Source organism: Rhododendron vialii, chromosome 11a, assembly GCF_030253575.1.
Source record: "Rhododendron vialii isolate Sample 1 chromosome 11a, ASM3025357v1".
Lineage (NCBI taxonomy): Eukaryota > Viridiplantae > Streptophyta > Magnoliopsida > Ericales > Ericaceae > Rhododendron > Rhododendron vialii.
Genome location: NC_080567.1, coordinates 25,830,864 through 25,856,254, shown reverse-complemented (window position 1 = coordinate 25,856,254; position 25,391 = coordinate 25,830,864). Strand labels below are relative to the sequence as shown.

General features: G+C 38.5%; 3 protein-coding genes across 3 annotated transcripts; 2 read left to right on the top strand and 1 right to left on the bottom strand.

Annotated features, from left to right (window-relative positions):
* Nucleotides 1-760: 760 nt before the first annotated feature.
* LOC131306552 (co-chaperone protein p23-1-like) lies at nt 761-4,068 on the top strand. The gene is made up of 6 exons (XM_058332865.1): nt 761-950; nt 2,809-2,995; nt 3,069-3,231; nt 3,357-3,394; nt 3,484-3,538; nt 3,668-4,068. Exons 1-6 carry the CDS (start codon nt 946-948, stop codon nt 3,772-3,774), a joined length of 555 nt encoding a protein of 184 aa, XP_058188848.1. The 5' UTR covers nt 761-945; the 3' UTR covers nt 3,775-4,068.
* Nucleotides 4,069-4,963: 895 nt separating this feature from the next.
* On the bottom strand, nt 4,964-14,098 carry LOC131306551 (cysteine desulfurase 1, chloroplastic). The gene is made up of 10 exons (XM_058332864.1): nt 13,742-14,098; nt 12,714-12,847; nt 12,436-12,595; nt 11,899-12,085; nt 9,888-10,033; nt 9,734-9,806; nt 9,510-9,573; nt 7,494-7,593; nt 5,789-5,947; nt 4,964-5,451 (listed from the first exon to the last, which is right to left on the bottom strand). Exons 1-10 carry the CDS (start codon nt 13,979-13,981, stop codon nt 5,281-5,283), a joined length of 1,434 nt encoding a protein of 477 aa, XP_058188847.1. The 5' UTR covers nt 13,982-14,098; the 3' UTR covers nt 4,964-5,280.
* Nucleotides 14,099-16,028: 1,930 nt separating this feature from the next.
* On the top strand, nt 16,029-24,112 carry LOC131306550 (ras-related protein Rab7). The gene is made up of 7 exons (XM_058332863.1): nt 16,029-16,239; nt 16,363-16,389; nt 17,172-17,271; nt 17,375-17,521; nt 22,691-22,771; nt 22,844-22,989; nt 23,745-24,112. Exons 1-7 carry the CDS (start codon nt 16,187-16,189, stop codon nt 23,806-23,808), a joined length of 618 nt encoding a protein of 205 aa, XP_058188846.1. The 5' UTR covers nt 16,029-16,186; the 3' UTR covers nt 23,809-24,112.
* The last annotated feature ends 1,279 nt before the right edge of the window (nt 24,113-25,391 follow it).

Genomic DNA, 25,391 nt, shown 5'->3' with positions numbered 1-25,391 from the left:
AAATACTATTAACTAATTCAATTCTCTTACTACAAAAAATTAAGGGCAAAGTACGGATTACTTCCTTGAGGTTAGTTCGTTTGGCACATGACCCCATGAGTTTTATTAATGACCATATCGCCCACCTGTGGTTTTAGAGTAAAGTGCAACTCTTAACTCCGTTAACGGCAAAAGTAAAAAGACCACACTACCCTTTTCTTAAATAAATAGCTTTTACTCTCCTTGACACGTTGAGAGAGAGATATGTGGAAATTTGGGATCCAGATGCTCTCCCCAGCTTTTTCTCCCCATAGCTACCCCATCTTTTGACCACAACTTGCCACCACATTAATGAGCTCATCCAACGGTTAGGATTAAAACGCAGCCCCTCTTTTAGTTAAACGACGTCGTCCCATTAATGGCTCCAAACCAACAGCTAACTTTTCTCCCTTCCCTCGGTTTTATATATTAAAAAATATGGTTAAAAATTAAGTGTTCTAAATTTTAATCCATTTGAACGGGTGGAAAGATTTTAATTTTCTGATTATTTTATCCTAAATGGTCATAATTAAATTTTGACTCTAGAGTTGTCGTTGATTAACCTTAAAAAAATCGTAGAATCAAATATCTCTTAGGACTAATCAACGAGAGTGAGAGTCATAGAGTGAAAATTAACTGTTGCACTTTACTCCCCAAAACTACAGATGGATAATGTGGTCATTAATAAAATTCAAAGAAGTTATGTGCCAAACAAACAAACACCAAGGAGGTCCGTAGTTTGCTTTGTTCTCATTTATCCTGACGCCTCCTCAAAGGAAGCATCTAGTCGCTTCCCGTAGGGTTCTCTTTCTATCATTATCATCTCTCTCTCTCTCTCTACACTTCTATAATTCCTCCCGCTCTCTGAACGCCAAGCAAAGAGAAAGGCACCGACGTACAACTCTCCCTCTCAAGAGAAAACCGACGATGAGGTGAGATTTCTTCAGCACTTTCCACTCTCCTCACTACTTATCATGTACGGATGTATGTCGTTTGTAGAATCGTAGTACACGCGTTCTACAGAGAATTGAATGTTTCATTTGTGTTATGCTTGCTCTATTTAAATTACCATTAGAGATTTGTGTTCGGGATTCTTAGATGAGTTGAGGTGCTCGGAAACTGGGCCCGAATACCTAGTTATAAAAAGACTTAGTAAAATTTTCCAATTGAATTGATGTAATCAGATGTCAACAAGCAATGTTTTGACTAAAAATATAGAAATACAATAAAAAAAATCATTCATTCATCTCTCAATTGGTTGGGAAAATAACACTATGTATTGGTGATCACTTGTGTGTTTGAGTGAGAGAGAAAGAGAGAGGCCTGTTCTTTTTCCTCCACAGAGTGATATCTGATGTAGTGGAGGATTTCCCTGCTATTTTGTCTTTATGTGAAGTTGTTATTTTGAACTTGCTTTATGTGAACTTGTTAGGTGATCAAAATTTAGAGCGTTGGGCGGTCAAAATAATAGATTGAACATGTAATCAGTTCATGCATAGGCAAAGCCTCAAAGTCAGGGTGTTTATGTGAATACCCCATGATGAGCGTGGCGACGCCGCTGCTATGTCAAATGTGGCAAATTACCAAGGATCCATACTGCCAATGGTTGGGGACTAGATGGGTTTTGTTATTGTTTGTGTTGTGTTCTTCTTCTATTTTGTTTTCCACTTGGGACTTCATTTTAAGGTTTTGATTTCTTGAGGGGACTGAGATGTGTATAAACAAGGAGACGCAGTATACACACACTTGACTGAATTTGTGTATTGTGGATTACTTGGATTTTTATGTCATGCATGCCTATACTATCATTTAGTTTAGTTGAATTCCAACTAATTCGGAAGGTCTCTTATGTGTTGGGTGCTCCATTGTAACTTGTATGGGGATAATGAATGTGAATTTTGTAGCACGCCCCCAAAATCAACCTTAAAAAAAAAAATTGTTACTTATGTAACACATCCCCAACAGATAATAGGACATTGTGAAAGTTGAGGTGGATATCCGAGAGTTGTGTCTAACTAAACGTTGCTTTCGTTTGCCAGCAAATGACAGCTAAGACATTAGACATTCCAGCCTATTTGTCAGTTTATTCTGTTAATTTCCGAGGGTGAGGGATATGTCCTGTAATATACTTCTATAGTACTTTAGTTAAGTATCGATTTTTCTTTTGCAGAGTTTTCGACAATGTGCTTAAGGAATACACAACTAGCTTGAGATGTGGTGCCAACTCCCAAACCAATATTTTTTGATGTTATGAAAAATATGTGTTTGATTGATCTTTTGATACACATCAAAGCATAGAGGGCCCTTCGATATTGGCCTCTTTTTGTATACGGTGGCATTACCTTAACAAATGAAATCATGTAGAGGATCTTAAAAGGTTTGTAGGGGAACTCAAAAGGTTTCAACTCGTCCAGTGTTCTGTTTGGGTATGCTGGAATGGGAAGGAATACTTTTTTAGCTTGGTTCTTGGCCATGGCGTGCAAGAGGAGACTGGGGAAGAGGCAGATGCCCAATATAGCTGCCACTTCTCGATGGGAGTTTTCATTTCCCCGGCTGTTCCTAGGAAGTTGCGTGACTTGCGTCCCCCCTGCATCTTTGCATATGAAATTAACTGCGTGCAACTTCGTTCTGAAGGTGTATTGTGTTTTGCTGAAGGCCAATGGATCTTACGGGTGTCTGATAGAACATGTTAACTGTCAAATACAGACTATATAGCTTGACTGAATGCCTGGAGTCGTCTTATTTAATTTTGCCCATCTGATTCCTTCGTTTCAAATTTTTCTTGGCCAGCCGTCATCCTACGGTAAAGTGGGCCCAGGGACATGATAAGGTGTACATCACCATTGAGCTACCAGATGCCAAAGATGTGAAGTTTAAACTGGAGCCAGAGGGGAAATTCTTCTTTTCTGCCACGAGTGGCGTAGACAACATACCTTACGAAATAGATATGGATCTCTATGAGAAAGTTGATGTAAATGTAAGTGACATGTCTTTTGACCGTGATTGTTTAGATGGGGAAAACGTTGGTTTTATTAACATAGTGATCACAGGAGAGCATGGCTAATGTTGGCTTGAGAAACATCTGCTACCTTATAAAGAAGGCAGAGAATAAATGGTGGAGCAGACTGTTGAAGCAGGAAGGAAAACCACCCATCTTTTTGAAAGTTGATTGGGATAAATGGGTTGATGAAGATGAGGGGCAGGATAGTAAAAGTGGGTTGTCTATATTCCCTTTGCTCTCAAATTGAGATCAGTATCATGTATCTCTTGGTTAAATTCACTTATTCTTCTCTTCCCTTTCTTTCATTGTGTGTGTGTGTGTGTGCGCGTGCGTGCAGGTGGAGCGGATATGGACTTTGGTGACATTGACTTCTCGGTGGGTAACACATTAGTCGCATAGATGGTGCAGTATTTTGGCCAAGTATTCATGAATTTGTATCATTTGTTTCCTCTGTTTTCTTGCAGAAGCTTAACATGGGTGGTGGAGATTTTGACAGTGATGGTGCTGACGTTGATGAAGGTAGGCCTTAATATCATTGATCTTTGGAGGCTCTTTAAGTGCCTAGTATTTGCGATTGCTCCAAATAAACTAATTTTTTTGCTGGTTTATTCAGTACTGTCAATCTAAAACCGTTTAATATGCTTGTAGGAGATGATGACAGTGACACTGAAGAGGAGAATGTGGATGAAGTATCCGGCAAGAAGAATGGCAAAGGAGCTGCACCTGCTATTGGTGAACATGGGGCAAAAGCTTGAAGTTTCCCCTTCTACAGCAGTTCTACTGTTTCTAGAACTTTATTTCTGCTCCTGGTTTCACTTTGTTTTACTTCTACCTAGTCTCCCTTTAGAATGGGCGTTTCACAATCAAAGTAGAGAATAGAGATATCTGCTTGTTTAAATGAGCATTTCCATTTAAGATCTTGAGCATGGTGTTCTCAAAGCGCATCACAGCACTTTTTCCCGTGAAAAAGATGAAACAAAAGAAATTTAGACGGGGAATTTACAAAGACTGAAACAATAAAAGCGGAAGCCTCCATTCCGCAATTGATTTACTGATTGCGCCCTTAAAATTCCAGTTTTGGGCCTTTCTGGGCGGTGGAAGTTACTTGGAGTTCCATGTTTGCTTACTGGATGTGTATATAACCAGAGTTTGATTGGAAGAAGGTTAGAACTTCATTATTGCAATCACTATAGTTTTGGCTACTTAATTGATTCTGAACTGGACTCCTCAATGAGAAAAAGCACACCGTTGGATCTTTTTAGTGAATGAGACTTCTCGTCATTTAGATTTTGTTTGTCTCAATGAATGGTTGATTCGAAAATTTTATTCGGGAGAAATGACAACAAATGCAGTGACGATGATAATGCTAAAATTTTTGTCAATGCACACCTTTAAGTAGAAAATAAGATCAAGTTATTGCATGGAAAGTCGAACATTTAATTCTCTCTCAAATTTTAGACCAGAAATTAACCTTTGCATAGGAGTGGTTAACAAATGAAGTACATAATCAAGGCATTGATCATGGTAGTGAATCCAGTGCAAGTTAAACGGACGTACTGTTCACACATTTTGAGTTGAACGAAATGAACTCTAATCCAAATACTCCGATTATTGGATCTCGCATTGAAGTTGGTCCGGGTAGATCCTATCGTTGGTGGAAAGATCAACAATCTATGCATATTGGCGGGCTTCGCCCTTGTTTGGCTTGTTCTAATGGTTGGCTTTCTCCTTCGGTTTCAAGAAAAAGAAACTTCAAAATTAGGGAGCCAGACAATTTTCCTTTCTCTTCTCTCCGGCGAAACAATGGGAAATTTGTTTGTGTACATGTAGCAAATTTGCTTGTGTTCAGAGTTGATCTCAGTAACCGCCTTTATTAGATCACCCTTCAACTTAATACCGCACACAAGCAGCAACAGCAAGATATATGCATACAGCACCCAACCGTTCAATAAATCGAGATTTAACTTTTACAATTTATTCACCAAAAATAGGTTGTGTAGTCAACTAGTCAAGTAACTCCAGGATAAATCAATGATATACATAGGTGGCTGCCATTGCAAACACACTTTGCCAAACACGTCTGTCATATCTAGAGAGCGAAACAAACTGTTAGTGAAATTTTCACTTCTCCCATTCCCCATATCCCCATTCTTCTGTTTTATAGAAGAGGTCGATGGAAACTGAGCAAGGATGTGGAGAAGTAGGAGGATAAAACAGGAGTATATGGGTATATAGAGTGGGGGAGGAGTGAGAATTTTGGACTATCTGAAAGAAGAGAAGAAGTTAACTGTGTCTTTCAGAGCTAGGACGAAGTTATCAACATCCTCTTTTGTGTTGTAGAGGTAGAGGCTAGCTCGCGCACTTGCATTCACACCTAAATGGCGGTGGAGGGGCTGGGCACAGTGGTGACCTGATCTAATGGCTACTCCATGCTGCATCATATTACACTTGTCAAGATCTCATACTTTCGAATAGAACTTCAACAATTTCCCAAAAATAAGGATAGAACTTCGTCGAATACGAGCAATTTTCCATTTTTTAGAGTTCTTGAATCCAACACATCGCGGAGGGATTTATGGAAGGAAAGGAAAAAGATAGGAAAAGGACGTCGCGATGTACATCTTTTTCAAGGTTTTTTCCCCTATAATTTATTTCCCCCATAAATCCGTCCCTAAATTCAAAATCCCAACACTGCATCAATAGCTACTGGAATACTACAAAAAGCACAAAATACAACAGTAGTAAACCATATTTGTGTTTGTAACATACCTGTTGGTCCAGAAAAGTGGCAATATCTGTTGGATGAATATCTTTAACGTTGAAAGAACAAAGAGCTGCTCGCTGGACTGTTTGTGAAGGTACTGGGCCGTAGATTCGAATATTGGGAACTGAACGCAGGCTTTCGTACAAGTAATTGGACAGCTCTACCTGGATGACCAAATTGGAAAACAAAGCATCGGATTAAGAATACATATACACAAAATCCAGGGTGAGTGTAAATGCATTCCCCTGGGCCCTATGTGTACCATGCTCCACGCCATGGAAGATTATAAAAACCGATCCTTCGCTAGCCTCAATGTTGGTTTGATATCATAAAGAAACTTTGTGAAAAGAGAAACATGATGATAGACCCAAAAGAGGCCACACGTGACAGACTCTAAAGGAAGTCACACATGAGGAGGGCCCAAATTGTGCGGGTATGGAATGGATTAGGGTTTAGTATTGTTGGACTTTTCCGCCTACTAGCTTAAGCTTAAGTTTTGTGGTAAATACAAAGTTCTACAGTGTTCCCATCTTCTAGATGTTGGTGCTTCGCCTTTCATTAGAATTCTGGACTTTAAAATGATCCTAGATACTTCCAAGCGCAAGAAGGATTTCAGACCATTAGCATGATATGAAGAACTTTCATCTTCATTCTCTATTGTGATACTAAGAACTTTGTACAAGCCAGGCTCATTACGGCCCGTATTAAAAACAAAAAAGAATTAGCCCACAATCCAAGAAGGCGGCACCCATAAAGAGATGCACAATGATAGACCCAAAAGAGGCTATAGGTGACAGAGTCACTAACCCATTAAGAAGTTGCGCACGATGAGGGGTGTTAGAGAATCTCATTGCATGGAAATGGAATGACTCAGGGCTTAAATAATGTTGAACCACTCAACTCAGTAGCTTAAGCTTATGTTTTAGTGTGGAATTCAAAGTTTCCGTGAGATACTTCCAAACTCACAATGAATTTCAGACCACTAGCATGATACTAAGAACTTTCATCTTCATTCCCTATTTTGCCATAACATTTAGACGGTAAGATCACTAGCCTGTAGCAGTTAGTTTTTAGTAGCGGTGCTGGAAAAATTATGTCAGATCTGGCCTTTAGCCCAACGCAGTAGTTGTAGTTCATTTCAAGTTCCATCAATACTTTTTCTGTGCTAACTTATCCTCAGAAGAGTTGGTCCTGAATCGAAAATGAACAAAAACACCTAAACAGCTGAAAAAATGGAAAACATTGCCATCGGAAATCATTAATAAACGAAAATGGAAAATAGCTGACCAATATTGACAAGTACGGAGATGGAAAAAATAATAAGAGGAGGATAAGCACCAAATAGCTTTATCCATTGAGTTTTGTTCACCCTACACTTAAGAGGGTGAACATTACCCTCATTCCTATTGGTTGAAATGGAGTGGATCCCACTACAAAATGATGTCATGCTTACCAAAAAGTGTATTGCATGGTAAGCATGACATCACTTTGTATCCACACCATTTCGACCAGATGGAGGGTAATGTCACCCTCTTTTAAGGAGGGTGAACAAAATTGCACTCTATTAACACTATTGCACAAGGCGAATCTCTGTTCCTCCTAGAATGACATCTTAAAATGCTTGACAGAGGAGCTTATCGACACACAAGAAAGAAAGTCAGAAAGGATTTGATCCAAAAACAAAGAAAGATATTGGGACACTGCACTAACCTCATAATCATGAATCCTTTGCATACCAATTTCAGACAGATAATCAATCGCTGCTCCTAACCCAATTGCCCCCGCAATTGCTGGCGTTCCTGCCTCAAATCTGACAAAACAACAAGAAGGTTTAACAAGATATGATTAGCATTTAGCATATTGATATAAGATCACGAATATTGATTCTAAGTAACAGGAACATCAACAGAAAGAGAAGTGTCAAAATATCTATACCTAGCACAAGGGTACCTGGCCTTCTATATCAGTTATACTTGATATTCAATTTGAGGGGCTGATGACTCAGTGAAATTCAAAGCATGCATAGAATGGCACAATATGGGAGGGTCTCTATGTAACCCTATACTCAACCATTTGTCCAAAACATGGAGTGGAAATCCAAACCTTCATGTAAGAATATGTACATGCAAGAACCAGCTGCAAAAACCAGTTAGGAAAGAGTTCCAACACGAAGAAGGTTCGAATATGGTGAGAAGTCAGAGCTTTTTTTTATCAGCGTGAGAAGTCAGAGCTAAGCGCAAAGTATGGACAAACCGAAGGGAGGAGTATAGGGAAGTTAACTAAAAGGTTGTTTACAAGTGAAGAGAAAGAGTCACTAAGCAAATAAGAATTGTTTCATTAGGTCCTCAGGGGAAGTACAGAGGAGGCAATTAAGGACTAGGTTAATATTGAGTATTGAACTTACAAACAGCAATCAGTAACCAACCCAATACATGAAAGACATCTTAGCCAAGAAAGATTGTATGTCAATAACATATAGCTAGGGTAACCTCTGATGAGTTAGATGGAGTTGAGGAAAGCGCATTGGCAAATTAGGAATTTTATTACCCAATCAATCAATTAGCCAGTTAAACAAAGTCAGAATCAAGCTTCAAGGGATCTGAAACAAAAGCGATAAGAAACCTCACTTAATGGAGGTGTAAAATACAGCTACCTGAACTATTTAATCAGGTGTCTGATGTCGTTACATACATTGGTAATCCAAAGAAGACCTTCTAAATGAGTTCAAAACTGACACCGAAAGCATTTGACCTCATAACCGATCATGCAGAAAACTCTCGTACAACTTTAAGGTAAACAAATCTCAAAAATTGCGAATTGCCTATATAAATTGATAAGACATAATTTGGAAGCCTATTCTTGAAGTTGACTAGTTAAAAAAGTACCAGAAATGACAAGTCAAGTTACTAAATTCATGCCATAGGGGAATCCTGAATAAAGACCCATGGTTTGTATATTTTTTTTAACCCATAAAACTAGAAGCAAAATGGGAGGATACCAGGTACTCATGTATCACAAGTTGTTTTACATCTCCCTACCTAAATGTCGCCAACATTGCTCAGTCTCACATTTACCCATCTGGTGGAAGAGTTGTTTCCCAACCATTCTGAACTGTGTTTGTTTCACATCTCTGGGATAACCTCATCAATCTTGCGATCTATTCTCAGAACAAATGTCAATTCCTAAGAAATATTTCCTTCGGGTGGTTCAACCAATCTAATCATGCTAGTCATCCAAGTAGCACGACGTGAAAGCACTATAACGGATGCAGATATGATATCATACGTGACGCTCATTCTATACTTGTACTCCTCTTCTTTTTCCCCAAATCTATTCCTTTTCATTCTGATCCTCCTTGGCATCTTATCAGCAACTGGATTGCTGCGTTCTGTTTATCCTTAACCTCTTTTTAAACGCATCATTTACCTTATAAACCATAAATTGAACCCTAAAACTATTAAGTAGCTCGTCCCAATCTTGTGTACCAAACTTTTTTTTTTTCGATGTCGATCTTGTGTACCAAACTTTCCCAGCCAAAACCAAATCTTAACCCTTACTTTTTGCTGAAAATGAAGGATCCTCCATCACACAACCACCCAAATATACATGAACATAACGCAAGGAAAAGGAAGCACAAGCTGCACAACTACTGAGGTTTTCCCAGAATTTGCACATATTAACCAGAGATCCAGAACAAATATTGGTCGTACAGAAAAGGCCCCTAACCTGGATGGAGGTTCAGCATAAGTGGAATGATCTAAATATACATCAGAAATCATTTCGCCACCTCCTGTGATTTTAAAAACACAAGGAAAGAAAAAGAATATATTAGAAACCCTGACATAGAAATGTGCTCATGACTTCAGTAAAAGCACCACAGACAAACTTGGAAATCCATAGAAAGAGATGATATTCTTCAAAATTCATCACCTTGAAAGGCAAAGGTTTACCTAAGAAAGGGGGCATGGTAGACAACAGCTCACTCTTGCCATACAAGAATCCGACGCCTGTAGGCCCGCACATCTGAAGCATGTTTATTTCTCAACTCCAATATAGGCCAATTTTAATATGGCTTAACACTAGTATTTATGACAATAGCCTTACCTTATGAGAGGAAGCGACTAGAAAATCAGCATTGAGATTCTGTACATCAACTACCATGTGAGGAACACTTTGACAAGCATCTACCAGCACTTTCGCCCCCACACTATGTGACCAATTGACGATCTCAGCAATTGGAAGAACAGAAGCTGCAACATAATGGATGCGCATAAATGTATATGATATTTGAAGCATCTATTCTAATATAGACAGGGAGAGCACCAGTTTGGTGTCTCCTTTTTCTCTCATTGTATAGATTTTATCATTTCATAAATTGCTCAAAACAAATTACCATAATCCCTTTTGAACTACTTTTTATAAACCAACAATAACTAAAAGGATAGAAAGGCCAAATCCCACCTTCTGAAATGTAACTCCTTGATTCAGTTTTTATATCCCCGCAATGAATCTCAATGACAGAAAACCTCTACCGTATCTACTTCAACTAAATCCATCATATTCAACTTCTGTAACTTCTCCATTTCGTCAGCCTATGTACATGGATTTGTTGTGATGCTTTACCTTTTGCTGTGATGCTTTAACTGGGCTGTAAAATCTCTCTCTCCCCCCTCTCTCTTTGCGGTTTAAGAAACAAAAACCCAAAAGGGGAAAAAAAACTGCAAATTCATCATTCCTCTCTCTCTCTCTCTCTCTCTCTCTCTCTCTCAGCAGTTTAAGAAACAAAAACCGAAAAGGAGAAAAAGACTCCAAATCCATCATTCCGTTTGATCTACTTACCTATTATCAGTGTACTGTGTGAGTAAACCAGACTTCCCGGCCTCTAAACATATTAAGCTTCAATCAATAAAATGAAATCGAATAGAATAGAATAAAATTAAAAACATATTCCACAAGTCTTCACTGAAATATCAGATATCAGATTAGCGGACTAGCCAACTTGTTACTACAGTCTCAAACAACAGTGGCCAGGTTTTAGAAAGTTTGGTAGGGTTAGTAGGGATCTTTACAAATAGTGGTAAGCTTTTAGTTTGAGTCTCAGATTTTCTTTCACAAACAAGCGTTTGTTGGGTTACCATTACTATCTCTCTCTACTTCAAAATTACCACACAAGACAGTTTTCCTCAAAATTGGCAGCTAGGTTGCGTGAACTCTATTTTTTTTTAATTCCAAACATTCTAGTTGACATGCACCCCTAGAGTTTAATTTATATGCTTGTAACAAAGAAGGTCCTCACAGAAGAATTAAGGGCTGATTTAGTTTGAAAACAAGGATACACAAGTACGGCATCCTCATTGAACATAAGTTGTGCAGGGTCCATATATCCATGTGCTTTGTGCAAAACTGAGGAAAGACATTACAACTGGAGGGGACCTAAAGATGGTAATCTTAAAACCTATTCCCCAAGAATCAAAATCCAGAGAATACTCCTCTCAATTACAAAACTTCACAACTCAAGAAAATACAACCTCATTGTTCATGTTTTAAGTCCATCAAGTTATCTATTTGAAGTCTTTCAGTTCCTCCTAGCATCACTAATCGGATGCAATCCAATTCATAGGGTAAATGGTTCCTGCTACTTCACCTATAAAATAGAATTCTAGTCTTTTAACTTCTTAACTAAACAACCAAAACAGGATTTTACTATATTAATATCATCAATTGGGATTCACTATGCTAGAATCGACTCTCTTTTGTATAAGTAAAATAAATTTATTGAAAAGGCATCAAGGGGATTGCTATGCTAGAATCAACAATTACCATAAAAGGACATATGATTGTTATTCAGAAATAAAAGTCCAATAAAGCAAAAAGTTCTCCTTGAGATCTAATCTTCAAAACTTTACCATTATGTCCCACATTTTCTGATAATTTGTAGCATGCCAAGGTTTCTTGAAGCACAAGGATTTTCAAATATCACAACAGAAAGTGGATATGAGTACGAACTCCGTTCACACCTCAGATAAAGCATATATAGAAGAAACACTAATATTGACTGACAAATATTTACATATACCTAGCATGTCCTACATCTCAGTTTTGGGGCTTCACCTACCTAGCATGTTTGAGACATGATGGATGACAATGAGTTTTGTCTTCCTTGAGAGCATTTCCTTTAATTGAGCTGTATCTGGAACTTCATCAGGAGTTAAATTCACAAACTTTAATATGGCACCAGTCTTTTGAGCCACAATTTGCCAAGGAACAATAGCGCTGTGATGTTCAGCGATGGTGACTATAATCTGCAAGAGATTTAGTGAATCAGTCAGTGCCAAAATCCAAGAATTGGATAAAATAGTGGATATCACGAAGTTATATAATAAAAGACGATTTTTTTACTCTGTTGGCTTCGGCACATATCAAAAAGCTAGATTTATAGCATGACTGAATAGACAAAACAATTTTAAAATGAACAGTCAGTGATCATTTCCAGTTCATAGATTCTATGATATAGGTTTCCGTTGCAGTCAAATAAAAGTAGAATCTGATATTCAACTGAGCATACAAAATAAACCGAGTCCAGATTGTAAGGAATCAAAGATGCTAAGACTGCTAAGAGAAATGAAAGCCTAATTAAAGAAAGAAAGCATACCTCGTCCTCTGCATTTAAATTTGAAAGGCCCCATGAATAAGCAACTAGGTTAATAGCTTCGGTAGCGTTTCTTGTGAAAACAATCTCACTAGAGTCAGATGCATTGATGAAAGTGGCTACCTTTTTTCTTGCCAATTCATATTCATTTGTTGCCTTTGCACTAAATCAGAAAGAAACGCCAAGAAAATATTAACTTTCAAATAGGGAGTGATTCTTTCATGAAAAAAATAATAAAAGAGGGTTTGTTTATAGATATAACATCAACGAGTAGCCGATACCTCAAATAATGAATGCCACGGTGCACATTTGAATTGTATGTGGTATAATAGTTTTGTAAAGCCTTCAAGACAGCAGTGGGCTTCTGCGAAGTTGCGGCATTGTCTAGATAGATAAGTTTTGAGCCATTTACCTCCTGTAAAACAACATTTTTGCTTGTAAAAAGTATTGTATCAACAAGCATGGTAAGCTTCGCTGGGAAGTTACAAATATAGCATACAAATCAACAGGGAATACATTACCATACACTAATGAAGTCACCAAATCAGACAGAATTCACAGTTGAATTGATACATCAAACACCTAGAGTAAGGCATCTCTAATCCTTTAAAATTTGACATTTGATACAGAAAACCAAATTGAGCCTTAAGACCCAATCCTCAATTTTATTCTTTCACTCCCCTTAGTGCAGTACTATCTACCGTAATCACATCGCTCCTCCTAATAACTACATCAACCTCCTAATAACTACATCAACCGATCTAGATAGAAGTGTCCCAACTCCCATATGAGACTGATTTAGATAGAAGTGTCCCAACTCCCATATGAGACTGATTTAGGATAGACGTGTCCCAACTCCCATATGAGACTACATAACTTATGTTATTAGTCCAACCAATAAAAACAACCATAACGAATAAGAAACTCCCAAGTCTTTGCTCCTTCCTAGGGGAGGGAATACAATAGCTGTTGGACAACCAAACGAACAAAATACAGGACATACATACAATATGCTAAGAGCTATCCCGTCACTATTAATTTTGCTAATTTCCTAACGATATAGGATTACCGTGTTGTTCTCCTTAGCTTTTTCGGTTCTTTGCTCAAATTGTTTTCGCGTTTGTTAGTCTTGTATCAAAATTTTGTGGATTATTGGTTCGTCTACAAAAATTTGGCGCGAAAAACTAATAAACACTAATAAACGTGTTTAATAAATACAAAAAGCTCAAAAAAATTAAGGAGAACAGCACCAATATCACTTCATTATTAGTGGCATCAATCAAACATGACCACTTGAAATCTTCTTTACCTGGTGAAGAATAGGAAAATCAGGGCGAGTGGCATGACCGAACGAAACGGGTTCGCGCTTTGGATCGACTTCGTTTACAGTCGATGAAGAAGCTGCGGCTGCAACAGATAGTGAAGCAGAAGATGAAAACCTGCGGAAACCGAGCCGATTAGAACCTCGGCTGGTGAGGGGGCGATTAGGGTTTGTGAATCTGGAAGGATGGAATTTGAAGAAAACCCATTCAGCCGTCGCCGCCGCCATTAGATTAGAGGAAGAGGACGGAGTCACACGACAGGAGTGGGAAGTTTCCTTCTCCCTATCTGAGTTTGGTGCGGTGACTGGGGGCCTGTTTGGTGGCAGCCTGGCAGGGCTGCAAACCAACATGAAAGCTCGCGAGCTTAGCTCGACTCGGCAGTATACGAGCTGAGCTCGGATCAGTTGTTCGATAAAAGCTCGATTTGTTAAGGATATTTCGGCTCAATTAAAAAAGTTCGTTAGTAAATGACTCAATTCAATTTGATAAGGCTTACTCATTACGATTCGAGTCGAGCTTGAGCTCGATCAAAGCTCAACTTATTTACTTGCCGATTAAATGGTGAGTAATGAGTAGTCCGGCCACGGGCCACGGTGCTCGTATTATTTCATAACGTGGGAGGTGGCATTCCAAATAGAACTTAAGTGTGTGTTTCACCGACTCAAATTCAAACAAGTATCTAATTATTTAAATTAAATGTGATATATGAGAAAACAATTTATATTGTAAAATAAAAATAAAAACTTCAAAAATAAAAACCTTAGGACTGAAAATATAATTGGGATCAGCTCCCCTCCATATCCTAATCCACCAAATTCCTTCAAACTCTAAATATTTTGAGCTTCACACGAATTTACAACAATCTGATCTGTTCGTATTGTACTTCTCATTAATAACATCTTAAAAAAACTTAATTGATCGTCAATAATTGAATAAAAAAATACATAAAATGGACAATTTGCTTTTAAGTTGATTTTTTCCCCGTACATCGTTCTTAGCAACGGGAACGAACTGAACTGGTCCTTGGGACATATAGTTCTGTCCCCCGTCAGAGAATAGAACTAAAAATGTTCGAATTATAATTGTGAGCCCGTACGCCGTAATGAAGCCTGGAAAAATTGGAGTTTGGAGAGATTTGACAAATAAGGGTGCGAAAGGAGAGAATGATGCTTCCAAGTTATACAGGAGTATGATTCTCCCATTGAATATAGTAAATTCTTTGATTGAAAATATACGAGGATTACGACCTTTAGATTAAAACCACTCACAAAAAGTAATGTGGTTTGCTAAAAATGATATGATTTCACAATTTTTTTGCAAAAAAAAAAAAAAAAATCGCAATATTACTTATCACAAAAAAAAAGGGTTTATATCATTTTTACCAAAACAACACTTAGGTTGGGTTCCAGAAAAGGATTAAGAACTTATTTTTTGTTGAATAAGAAGGGTTGTTCCGGAAAATAAGAAGGGTAGTAATTATTTTGGTAGAATTTATATAGGTACCAATGGGCGCCGGGAGGGAAATCGTACCGGCGGCCGCGCTGGGCCGTCTCCGGCCACCGGACGGCCGATCCGAGCCGTCCAAAAATTCTAAAAAAAAAAAACCGAGGTAATCATATATCCACGGAAAAGGGGTGCTCGGATCAAGCACCCTACACACCTCGGATGCCATTGATTCTCGCATCGGCCCCCTCGGTTTTTTTTTTTTAAATTTTTGGACGGCTCGGATCGGCCGTCCGGTGGCCGGAAAAACGGCCCAGCGAGGCCGCGGGTACGATTTTCCTCCGTTGGCGCCCATTATCATAGCAACAGTCTTATTTTTTGTATAAGGCAACTTCAAACTCAAAAATCAAGTGTTTACGCAAATAATTTTCCTATCACTATGGATCTTGTTTGATAGATCTCATTGAGATCTTTAATACGGTGCAAAAAAATTTGAAATTTTTTTTTTCATTTATATTATTTTTGAGTTTGAAAATGTGAAATGAACTTTTTAAAAAGGATTTTGTGGAATGCCCCTTCTTATTTTTGAATTAAAAGTGGCAAAATAAATACTTATTTTTTAAAAAAATTTTCGGAACGGAGCCTTATTATGTTATATGATTACACTTACGGTATTGCATGACTACACTTATTAACGAGATGTTTTGAAAATCAATGGTCGAGACGAACTCATATAATCCAATGATTAGAAACAATTCGGAGCATCATGCTCTCAACCCGCTTTAGGAGCATCCTAGTCATTGCCCGAGGGGAGCAGTTAGTGTTAAATTTGTCGGTACACAAATTAATACTCCAAGAGAGGGACAGATCCAAATTGGCGCCCCTTTTCTCTATCTTTTTCCTTTTTCTCTCTAAAATCACACTCTCTCTCTCTCTCCAAAAATTTCGACCAACGCAGATTCGAAAAGCTCGTCCGCTTTTGGCTCGCCATGTCGGTGCGCAGACGAACCTTGCTCAAGGTCATCGTCCTCGGGGATAGTGGGTACGATTCCGTATACGCCTATATAAAACCAATTCCGCACTTTTTTGTTGTGAATTTACAATTCTAGGGTTCAATGAATGGTTGATTAATCTATTCCCCGTGTTTGTTTTGGATCGTTTTCAGGGTTGGTAAGACGTCATTGATGAATCAGTATCCTTGTACGTAATGAATTGACGAGTGAGATTTAAGGTTTCCGCTGATCGAATCGTTGGAGATCACAGTTTTCATATTTGTACTTTTAGCTCAGCTCGGTTTAAGTTTCGTTTTCTGTGTATGGTTTTCACTTTCTGAAAATTATTTAAAAATTGGCCGTCACTTGTCGGGAATCTTGTGTGAGAAATGTATTCTCAGGAAAAGTAAAGTAAAGTGGATTAAGGAAAACAAATTTATGTTCCTGTGTGTGTTTGGTTGATAAAAGAATTTTGCAGGAAAACTAAAAGAATTTTGCGGGAGTATATTTTACAGGAAAGTCTTAGTGGGAAAGATGAAGTCCCTCGACTTTCTTGGTGTCTGAACGCAATGAAAGTTGCAAGAAAGTTGATTTTCCTATTCTTTACGTGCAATTGAATGGGGCCTAAAATAAAAGCATGTTTTCAATTCCTCGAAAAGCATTATAACAAAACGAATTGGAAATTAAGTTGATGAGTTTTGTTCTAAGAACTAAATTTCAACAACCAGCAAATAGGGCCGCTTTTGTATCTTTTTATTTTGGTGAATACAACGTGTATATTTAATCTTAGTGTTGATGGATTATTTATTGCAAGCCAGTTGTTTTACTTTTCTTTGAAACGGTTCCAAATTCATGATCATTACTTAAGCTCATTGTTATTTTCGTTATTTGACTCTGAGTCATTCAGACGACCCCAATAAATTGGGACACAACACAAGGCTCAATTTGGTTTGGAATTTGTGGGTCGTTAACTGCTTACTAGATATGTACATAAGAGGTTCAGTCAGCAATATAAAGCTACAATTGGAGCTGATTTTGTCACAAAAGAGCTACAAATAGAAGACAGGCTTGTCACTTTACAAGTGGGTTCTCTGAGCTATTTCAGTTTTATGCACGCCTTTATCTTGAGCACGCTTGACAACTATCTGTTTGCTTGCTGTTCGGTTCTTTGTTTTGTGTTGTCAGATTTGGGACACAGCTGGGCAGGAGAGGTTTCAGAGTCTTGGAGTTGCTTTCTATAGAGGGGCAGATTGCTGTGTTCTAGTATATGATGTAAATGTCATGAGATCATTTGACACTCTCGACAATTGGCATGAAGAATTTCTCAAACAGGTTAGATGTTCATTTCAGCATTGCTTTCGGTGTTCAACAATTTATCACATATGTTTCTGGTAGATGTCTTAGATCCCACATTCGTTTGTTCTCTTGCTCTGCTTATGGTATATGTATCTACGAGTTTTTATATTTTCTATGAATAAACGCACATGCAAGTTGGTGGTGCGAGGAATTGCAACCATACTAGTGAATGGGGCTGTAATCTTCTTTACATTCCGTTGGTCTTGGTATGTACTGTGTAGTGAGTGGATAAAGCAAGATAAGCCCCTACGCTATGAGGACAATGAGCCCCAATTGCCATTACTTTTGTGTAGGCCAGAAGCAGCAACAGCTCCCCAAGGCTAGTTGTAGGTTTAATGATCCTTAACCTACTTGTCTTGCTGATTGCATAGGAAAATGGTGTAGCTATTGTGCACGCTTTTTACTTAACCAAACCCAAATAATGTTTTATAACCCCTACTATGCCGATTTTGACCACAAATCGGGCACGTAGGAGATTTGATTGGAATTGATCTAATGCTTCAAGGTATGTATGATGCTCCCTTTACGTAAAAGGGATGAATGGAAGGAGCCATCTCACTTTTAGACAGGTAGGTGGCTCCTCCTTGTTGGTTCGACAAGATTGAGGTACTTGAACTACCTCTGGATGGTACGATCAGAACTCGAGGTCTGTATCCATGGAGTCTGGGACTTACAGAGTTAAGTATGGCATCTAGAGTCATATACTTGAATTAGAGGAGGCTCCAGATGTTTGGTGTGATAAGTTTCACGTTGTCCTTACATTTCTTAACCACCGCCCTCTCTCTCTCTCTCTCTCTCTCTCTCTCTCTCTCTCTCTCTCTCTCTCTCTCTCTCTCTCTCTCCAAGGCTGGTCAAGGTGGACCTATTGCCCCTTCACTCTATCCTTCTTGCCACATTCCTCCTGATCCAAAGCACTGAGTACCTAGTCATTACTTGTAGCCTAGGAGACATGGTGATACCAGAGATGCTAGGAGTACTGCAGACAGGGCTGCAGGAGATGGACTTGGGGTGGTGGAGTTTTCGCTCAGCAGAGAATGCCTTAATCGACTTGGAGATTGCTAGGCCAAACTGCCATCAAGCAGGGGTGGCTGCATGTGCTGCTCTGGGCTATGACTTATGCCTTAACACAGATCTGCAGGTTCTAAGAAGTTGGGTTTCCTCCTCTGTAAATTTTGTTGAGCAGGTTGTTTCAAGATGATGTTTCTTTGTGATGGTGTTTCTGAGTTGTTTGTTTGGCCTGGGCTCTCAGACTCTGAGGGTTTATTCCTCTAGGCTAGGTGTGTGCTTTTCCCTCTCTTTATGGCTTTGTGCCTGTGGCATGTCTCCAGCTTCTTTGTATATCATTGTTTCTTATGGTATTAAAAAGCACACGTACAAAAGAATGTTAGAGTTGCCTTTGAAGTTTCTAATATTTGGGTGTGGAAACGAGGGCACAAAGATAGCCGCACCCGCACCTGACCAAAGAAAATAAAAAAAAAACTGGTCCTGCTTCTCGTAGACCCTCGATGAGATATCCCAACATAATAAGATGATGAACAGAGAACTCCTGAAGAATAGAGAAACTCAGGAATTTTCAATCTTGTGGGAATCAACAACACCTGAACGCCCACATGACACAGTGCTGGAAACTGAACCGTTCATTCCACCTCACCCCAGAAGCCTTTATCACCTTGCACTTAATATCTTCCAGTTCAGATGCTTAATAAAGCTGATAGGTAGACCTTGGGATATGTATGATTGCCACTTGTAGGATTTTTTTGCTGTAGTCATCGAACTATGTTGGTCTTGTTAACTGTTCATGTCCATAATTCCCATGTAGACGAGTGATGGAATTTGGTATTTTCGGGAACTGAAGAATAGGCAAGGTCTTCACTGAATAACTTGTTGTGTACTTCTACACCATTGACTACTTCCAATACTGCGAAGAATCTTGTTTTGACCCCATTTTGCTGTGATCTTTCTAATACAAATGAACTGTTAGCAAAGGCTAATCCCTCAAACCTGGAGTGTGAAGTTCCTTAGTTGTTTGCCTGAGTTTTGGGGAAGCAAAGATCGTCCTTGTACTCATGTGTTGTGAAATGTGCATGTTTGTTTTGTCATTGGTTTATATGACACTGTTTACATGTTCAGTGCTTTCGTTCGCACCCTTAGTGTTTGCTCCAAAAGTGGATCAAGGGCAATAGAACCATTAGCCAAAACGCAATCAGTTTGGGGGGAAATAGAGTTGGGGCAGTTGGCTATTAGTCTGATCATTGGGAATTGGACATAATCAGGGCATCATCCTTGTTGTCACTCATTTTTGTTGGAAAAATTAGTCTAAAATTGGGCATTGATTAGTTGTCACTAAATCTTTGGGAACTATTCATGTCTTTGTATTCGTAAGGATGTTTTGGGTCTTCATTTTTGGATTGGTATTAGTGATAGTCCTCCGTTACATGTCTTATTGCTTCGCCAACATATCCATGATTTGGAAACAGTTTCTTTGATTTTGCCTAGTATTCAACCAACGGATACATATGGCAAGTGTCCAACTTATCTTGAACACTGGGATGTGTTTTATTAGTTGCAGTAGAGTACAATATTTCTAACACAGGCATATCAAAACAATACCGTGAGGAAAAGCACCAGAAGAATTTCAAATACTTTGACCACTTCTTAGAGTTAGACAAGAAGAACGAGGAAGTAGTATATTACTACGAGACTAAATTGGGTTTAGTCTGGTCCTAAGTCTATGTCCTAATTGAAATATATTCTGTCCGTACTTCTTTTATACCCTAAATTGTACGGTGGATCTCAAAAGCTTTGACATATATCCTCCAAGCCGTACATGCAACTTTCATCGAATACGGATTTCTGGCCCAAAGCGAGACACTCTAAGATCCTTTTTCAAACCTGCTCCCATATCAAAGAATAGAACTCTCAAGGCTTTTGGAATTTGACTATTGTAGCTTATATGATTGACTAATTGGAATGACCAGTAGACCCAAGGTTTTCCTCATCTATCTTATAATAGAATAACCTCTCTCTTTTTTTTTACGTACATATTACATGATACATACACCCCGTTAGATGCACTTGTGTCTTTGACTCTTTGTATCCTATTTATTTGTCATTTGCTTGTATTAGCGTGTCTATGTATCTTGTACTTGTTAGGTTTGAAAAGTATCTTCTCGTTTCTGCACCCCTAGTAAATGATTGATTGTGCATCCACAATATGATGATGTCATTATGAACTTAAACTTAATGGACAGAGATATATTTTACTCATCTCTGTTGCAATCTTTTAGTTGGAAGGTTGACTCAGCTGACTACTTGTACTCATGCATTGGTAGTATTTAGAGGATGCATAACCCCAAGGGGTTTGCAGTTGGCCTAGTAGTTAAGGTGTAAGACTTAAGGGTTTGCTTCCTCCAAAGGTCTCAAGTTTGAAACCTCTCAGGTTCTATCAACTCCTTTGGGGCCGGTCCATATAGAGCTTTGCTTTGCCGTAAATTGGGACACCCCAAGGGGTTAGCGGTTGGCCTAGTAGTTAAGGTCTAAGACTTAAGGGTTTTCTCCCTCCTAAGGTTTCAAGTTTGAAACCTCTCAGGTTCTATCAACTCCTTTGGGGCCTTAAATTGAAATATATTCTGTCCGTACTTCTTTTATACCCTAAATTGTAGGGTGGATCTCAAAAGCTTTGACATATATCGTCCAAGCCGTACATACGACTTTCATCGAATACGGATTTCTGGCCCAAAGCGAGACACTCTAAGATCCTTTTTCAAACCTGCTCCCATATCAAAGAATAGAACTCTCAAGGCTTTTGGAATTTGACTATTGTAGCTTATATGATTGACTAATTGGAATGACCAGTAGACCCAAGGTTTTCCTCATCTATCTTATAATAGAATAACCTCTCTCTCTCTTTTTACGTACATATTACATGATACATACACTCCGTTAGATGCACTTGTGTCTTTGACTCTTTGTATCCTATTTATTTGTCATTTGCTTGTATTAGCGTGTCTATGTATCTTGTACTTGTTAGGTTTGAAAAGTATCTTCTCGTTTCTGCACCCCTAGTAAATGATTGTTTGTGCATCCACAATATGATGATGTCATTATGAACTTAAACTTAATGGACAGGGATATATTTTACTCATCTCTGTTGCAATCTTTTAGTTGGAAGGTTGACTTTGTTGACTACTTGTACTCATGCATTGGTAGTATTTAGAGGATGCATAACCCCAAGGGGTTCGCGGTTGGCCTAGTAGTTAAGGTGTAAGACTTAAGGGTTTGCTCCCTCCAAAGGTCTCAGGTTTGAAACCTCTCAGGTTCTATCAACTCCTTTGGGGCCGGTCCATATAGAGCTTTGCTCTGCCTTAAATTGGGACACCCCAAGGGGTTAGCGGTTGGCCTACTTGTTAAGGTCTAAGACTTAAGGGTTTTCTCCCTCCTAAGGTCTCAGGTTTGAAACCTCTCAGGTTCTATCAACTCCTTTGGGGCCTTAAATTGGGAACACCCCCCCCCCCCCCCCCCCCACCCAAAGGACGGGAGGATTGGTCCCCAGGGTTAGTCGAGGTGTGCTAAAGCTGGCCCCGGACACCTGAGTTATAGAAAAAAAGTATATTGAGGATGCATGCGTGTCCCTTCCCGTTCTGTGTCAGGTTGTCTGATGATGTATTATTTCTATTCGTGCCTTTGTATTCTCATTTTCTTTTTCTCCTTTTTTTTCTGGCCCATGAGTCATGAACTATGTGAAGAGTGGCCAAGCAAGTGCTAGAAGTGTGTATGACGAGGGAAGAGATGTTGCGATAGGGAAATATGTCAACTCCGCCTTTGGTTCTTGATCTGTGATGTAGAAAGGCCATTGTTGCCGTTGAAGGGCATATGAGTGAGTACTTAAGTGGGGGTTCAGTTCTTGACCAAATGGTTAATCTGCTTATACCTCGTAAATTGTGTACCATGTCAGCATAATCATTTGAATATGCAATATGCCTGTGGAAAACAATTTTCTAACACTGCTGTGCATTTTCTGCTGATTTTATTGTCCTCAATGTGCTCATTCGTGGTAGTTACAGATTGCAATTCAAAATAGCAGTATTAGTTCCTTATGATTTCAACGCTATATCTGAGCTTTAACTTGATTCCATTGTGTTGTAGGCAAATCCACCTGATCCGAAGGCATTTCCATTTATATTACTTGGAAACAAGATCGACATAGATGGTGGAAATAGCCGGGTGGTAAGGAATTACAGTTGTGTTTTTCTAAGCGGTGGTATTCTTTTTCATGTTTTCAAATAAACATCAATACAGGTTTCTGAGAAGAAAGCGAAGGAATGGTGTGCATCTAAAGGGAACATACCTTACTTCGAGACGTCTGCAAAAGAGGATATCAATGTTGATGCCGCTTTCCTGTCTATTGCGAAAACTGCTCTGGCCAATGAGCATGAGCAGGACATGTAAGTTCACTTTTGAGGACTTGGCACAAATATCACAATTTCTAAGATGTTGATCCTTAATCCTGTTTGGTTGGAAAATGTGGTGCATGTCGTATGGCAACGGAAATATCATTGTTATATCATCTTGTATTCTTGTGTTTCAAGTAATAAATGCTGCTAATTGGATGTCACAATAAATCATAGACTCTGTAGAAGGTTATGAATTTCTTGTGAGAGGATGCACATTACCAACATAATTTGCGTATTCTTATCAAGATTATATTTAACTCAAGTTACTGTTTATATCCACGGCGCCACGCATGTTAAGATGGTTACAGGTTTGCTAATACCCTTGCTCATTGCAGTTCCTTATATTCCCTTGTGAGTTCTACAATTAGGTATCATGATACAAAGGATTACGACTTTTTAAGGTTACATTTTCTATGAGCAAAGCACACATACTTGGTATTCCGCGGGATCCTTTTGCACAATCATACCGTAATGTTATGTGACTTTAATTCATCATGTTTGTTTGTAGTTCATTAATCACAAACCGTATCCCAACATGCATTATGGTGCTATACTGGTATTTGAGCTTAGGTTCTCAAGCTTTAATGGTGAAGTACTGAAGTCCAAACTCACCTTGGTTTCTACAGTTCTTATTCATTCTCTCATATTCAAATGTAGTTGAGATATTAGAGTGAAGATGCACAAAACGGCTGTTCTGGTTACAAATTTTGTTTCGTTTCATATTGACTTTTGGTTTCTATCTTTAGATACTTCCAGGGCATTCCTGATGCTGTTTCAGAAGCAGATCAAAGAGGCGGCTGTGCATGTTGAGAGGGAGTGGGTAAATAATTTGATAGCACTGTTTGCTACCCTCTGGTCACATTTTTTTTATTTGCCTTTTGTTGTGCTTTTGATCCATAACCTGTTTTTTTGTTCCCACGTTAGACTGAGCTCTTACAGTCGGGTGTTTTTGTGTATTTGCTCTATCGCAATTTCAGAAGACCGTAGTCTTGCTTTGTCAAATTTAAGGGGAAATGATTTTCAATCTCCCTGTTTATCCTCGTGCACTTTTTTTTTTTTTTTTTTGTGCTAATGTACAACTTATTCTATAGTGATTAAACAATGTTTGATCTCAGTTGATGTTTTTTCACTTTTTGTACTTTTGAAACGAGTCAAACAATAGTTTTGGCTTGTATCCCTGCATCCTCATGTCTCATTTGTTTTTCCACTACTCGCATAAGCACAATCTTTAGTTTGCTAAAACATATCACAACTATCTGAAAACCAAAGGTGTCGGAAAACGGAAATAGCAACGACAAGTATTTTGGATTCACATTGGTAGTTAGGAACCATAAACATGGCAAATTCTCTTTCATGTCCTCTCGTAAACTCAGCCTGTAGCAGATGGAATAGCGGTTCCTCCACAATTAAGCTATCGTTACATCTTAGAGCATGAGTATGAAGAGTCGCATCAAAATTTTACTTTGGTGCAAATTCTTCCACAACCTTCACTCTTCCATCTTCATCTGGTCTATTCTGCACGGGAAAATGATGGTCAATGATATGTTTTGATAATTAATACCTGCTAAGGACATTCTTAGCATTAACAAATGTTCTTAGCAAGTCTTTAGCGTTTATTAATTATTAAATACACGTATTGAGTTGTCATTTTCAACATTACTCTCGATGGCTTTATCTTGCATGTAAGAGCGAGTTTTGTAGTGCAAGATTGGCGCACACGATGAGAAGTGCTTTTGCAAGATAGATCATATAATTTGTTGGGTGAGTAGATATATAATTTTCAAAGTAATCCTATTAAATTAAACTAATTATTACCACAAGATAATGTATTCGCATATATAGTGAGACATCATAATCATAGGCATTATTTCGCTGTTCAAAAAGTAAAATAAAATAAAATCATAGGCTTCAAAAGTTCTGACTAGAAGTGAGGCGAGATAAGTGGTCCTTTACAATGCTTCAATCCGAAGTTTAATTCCGAATGATACCACCTGTTGTTGCCTCCATATTATCACTACAACCACGTATGTATTATCACTACAACCACATGCATATTGTTTTATAGGGTTTTGTAAAAAATCAGCTCTAACGAATATTGGTAAGTATCATTTTTAGATTTGTAGTGGCGAAACGGCGCAGTTGAGCAATTTTATCCCTACAAATCAAGAAGCAATATTTACCGGTATCCGTTGGAGCTGATTTTTTATAGAACACCATAAAACAATATTTTAGAATTTATGGATATTTTTTTGGATTTTTGTGGAATTTGAAATAGACTCCACATAAAATGTAGTGTAACGTGTAATGTATGTAGCATCTCATCTCTCTTTTTTTGTGAGGTGGTGGAGACCACCCGACTTGAATGGTTGAACGTTGGGTTAAAAGAGGTTGTT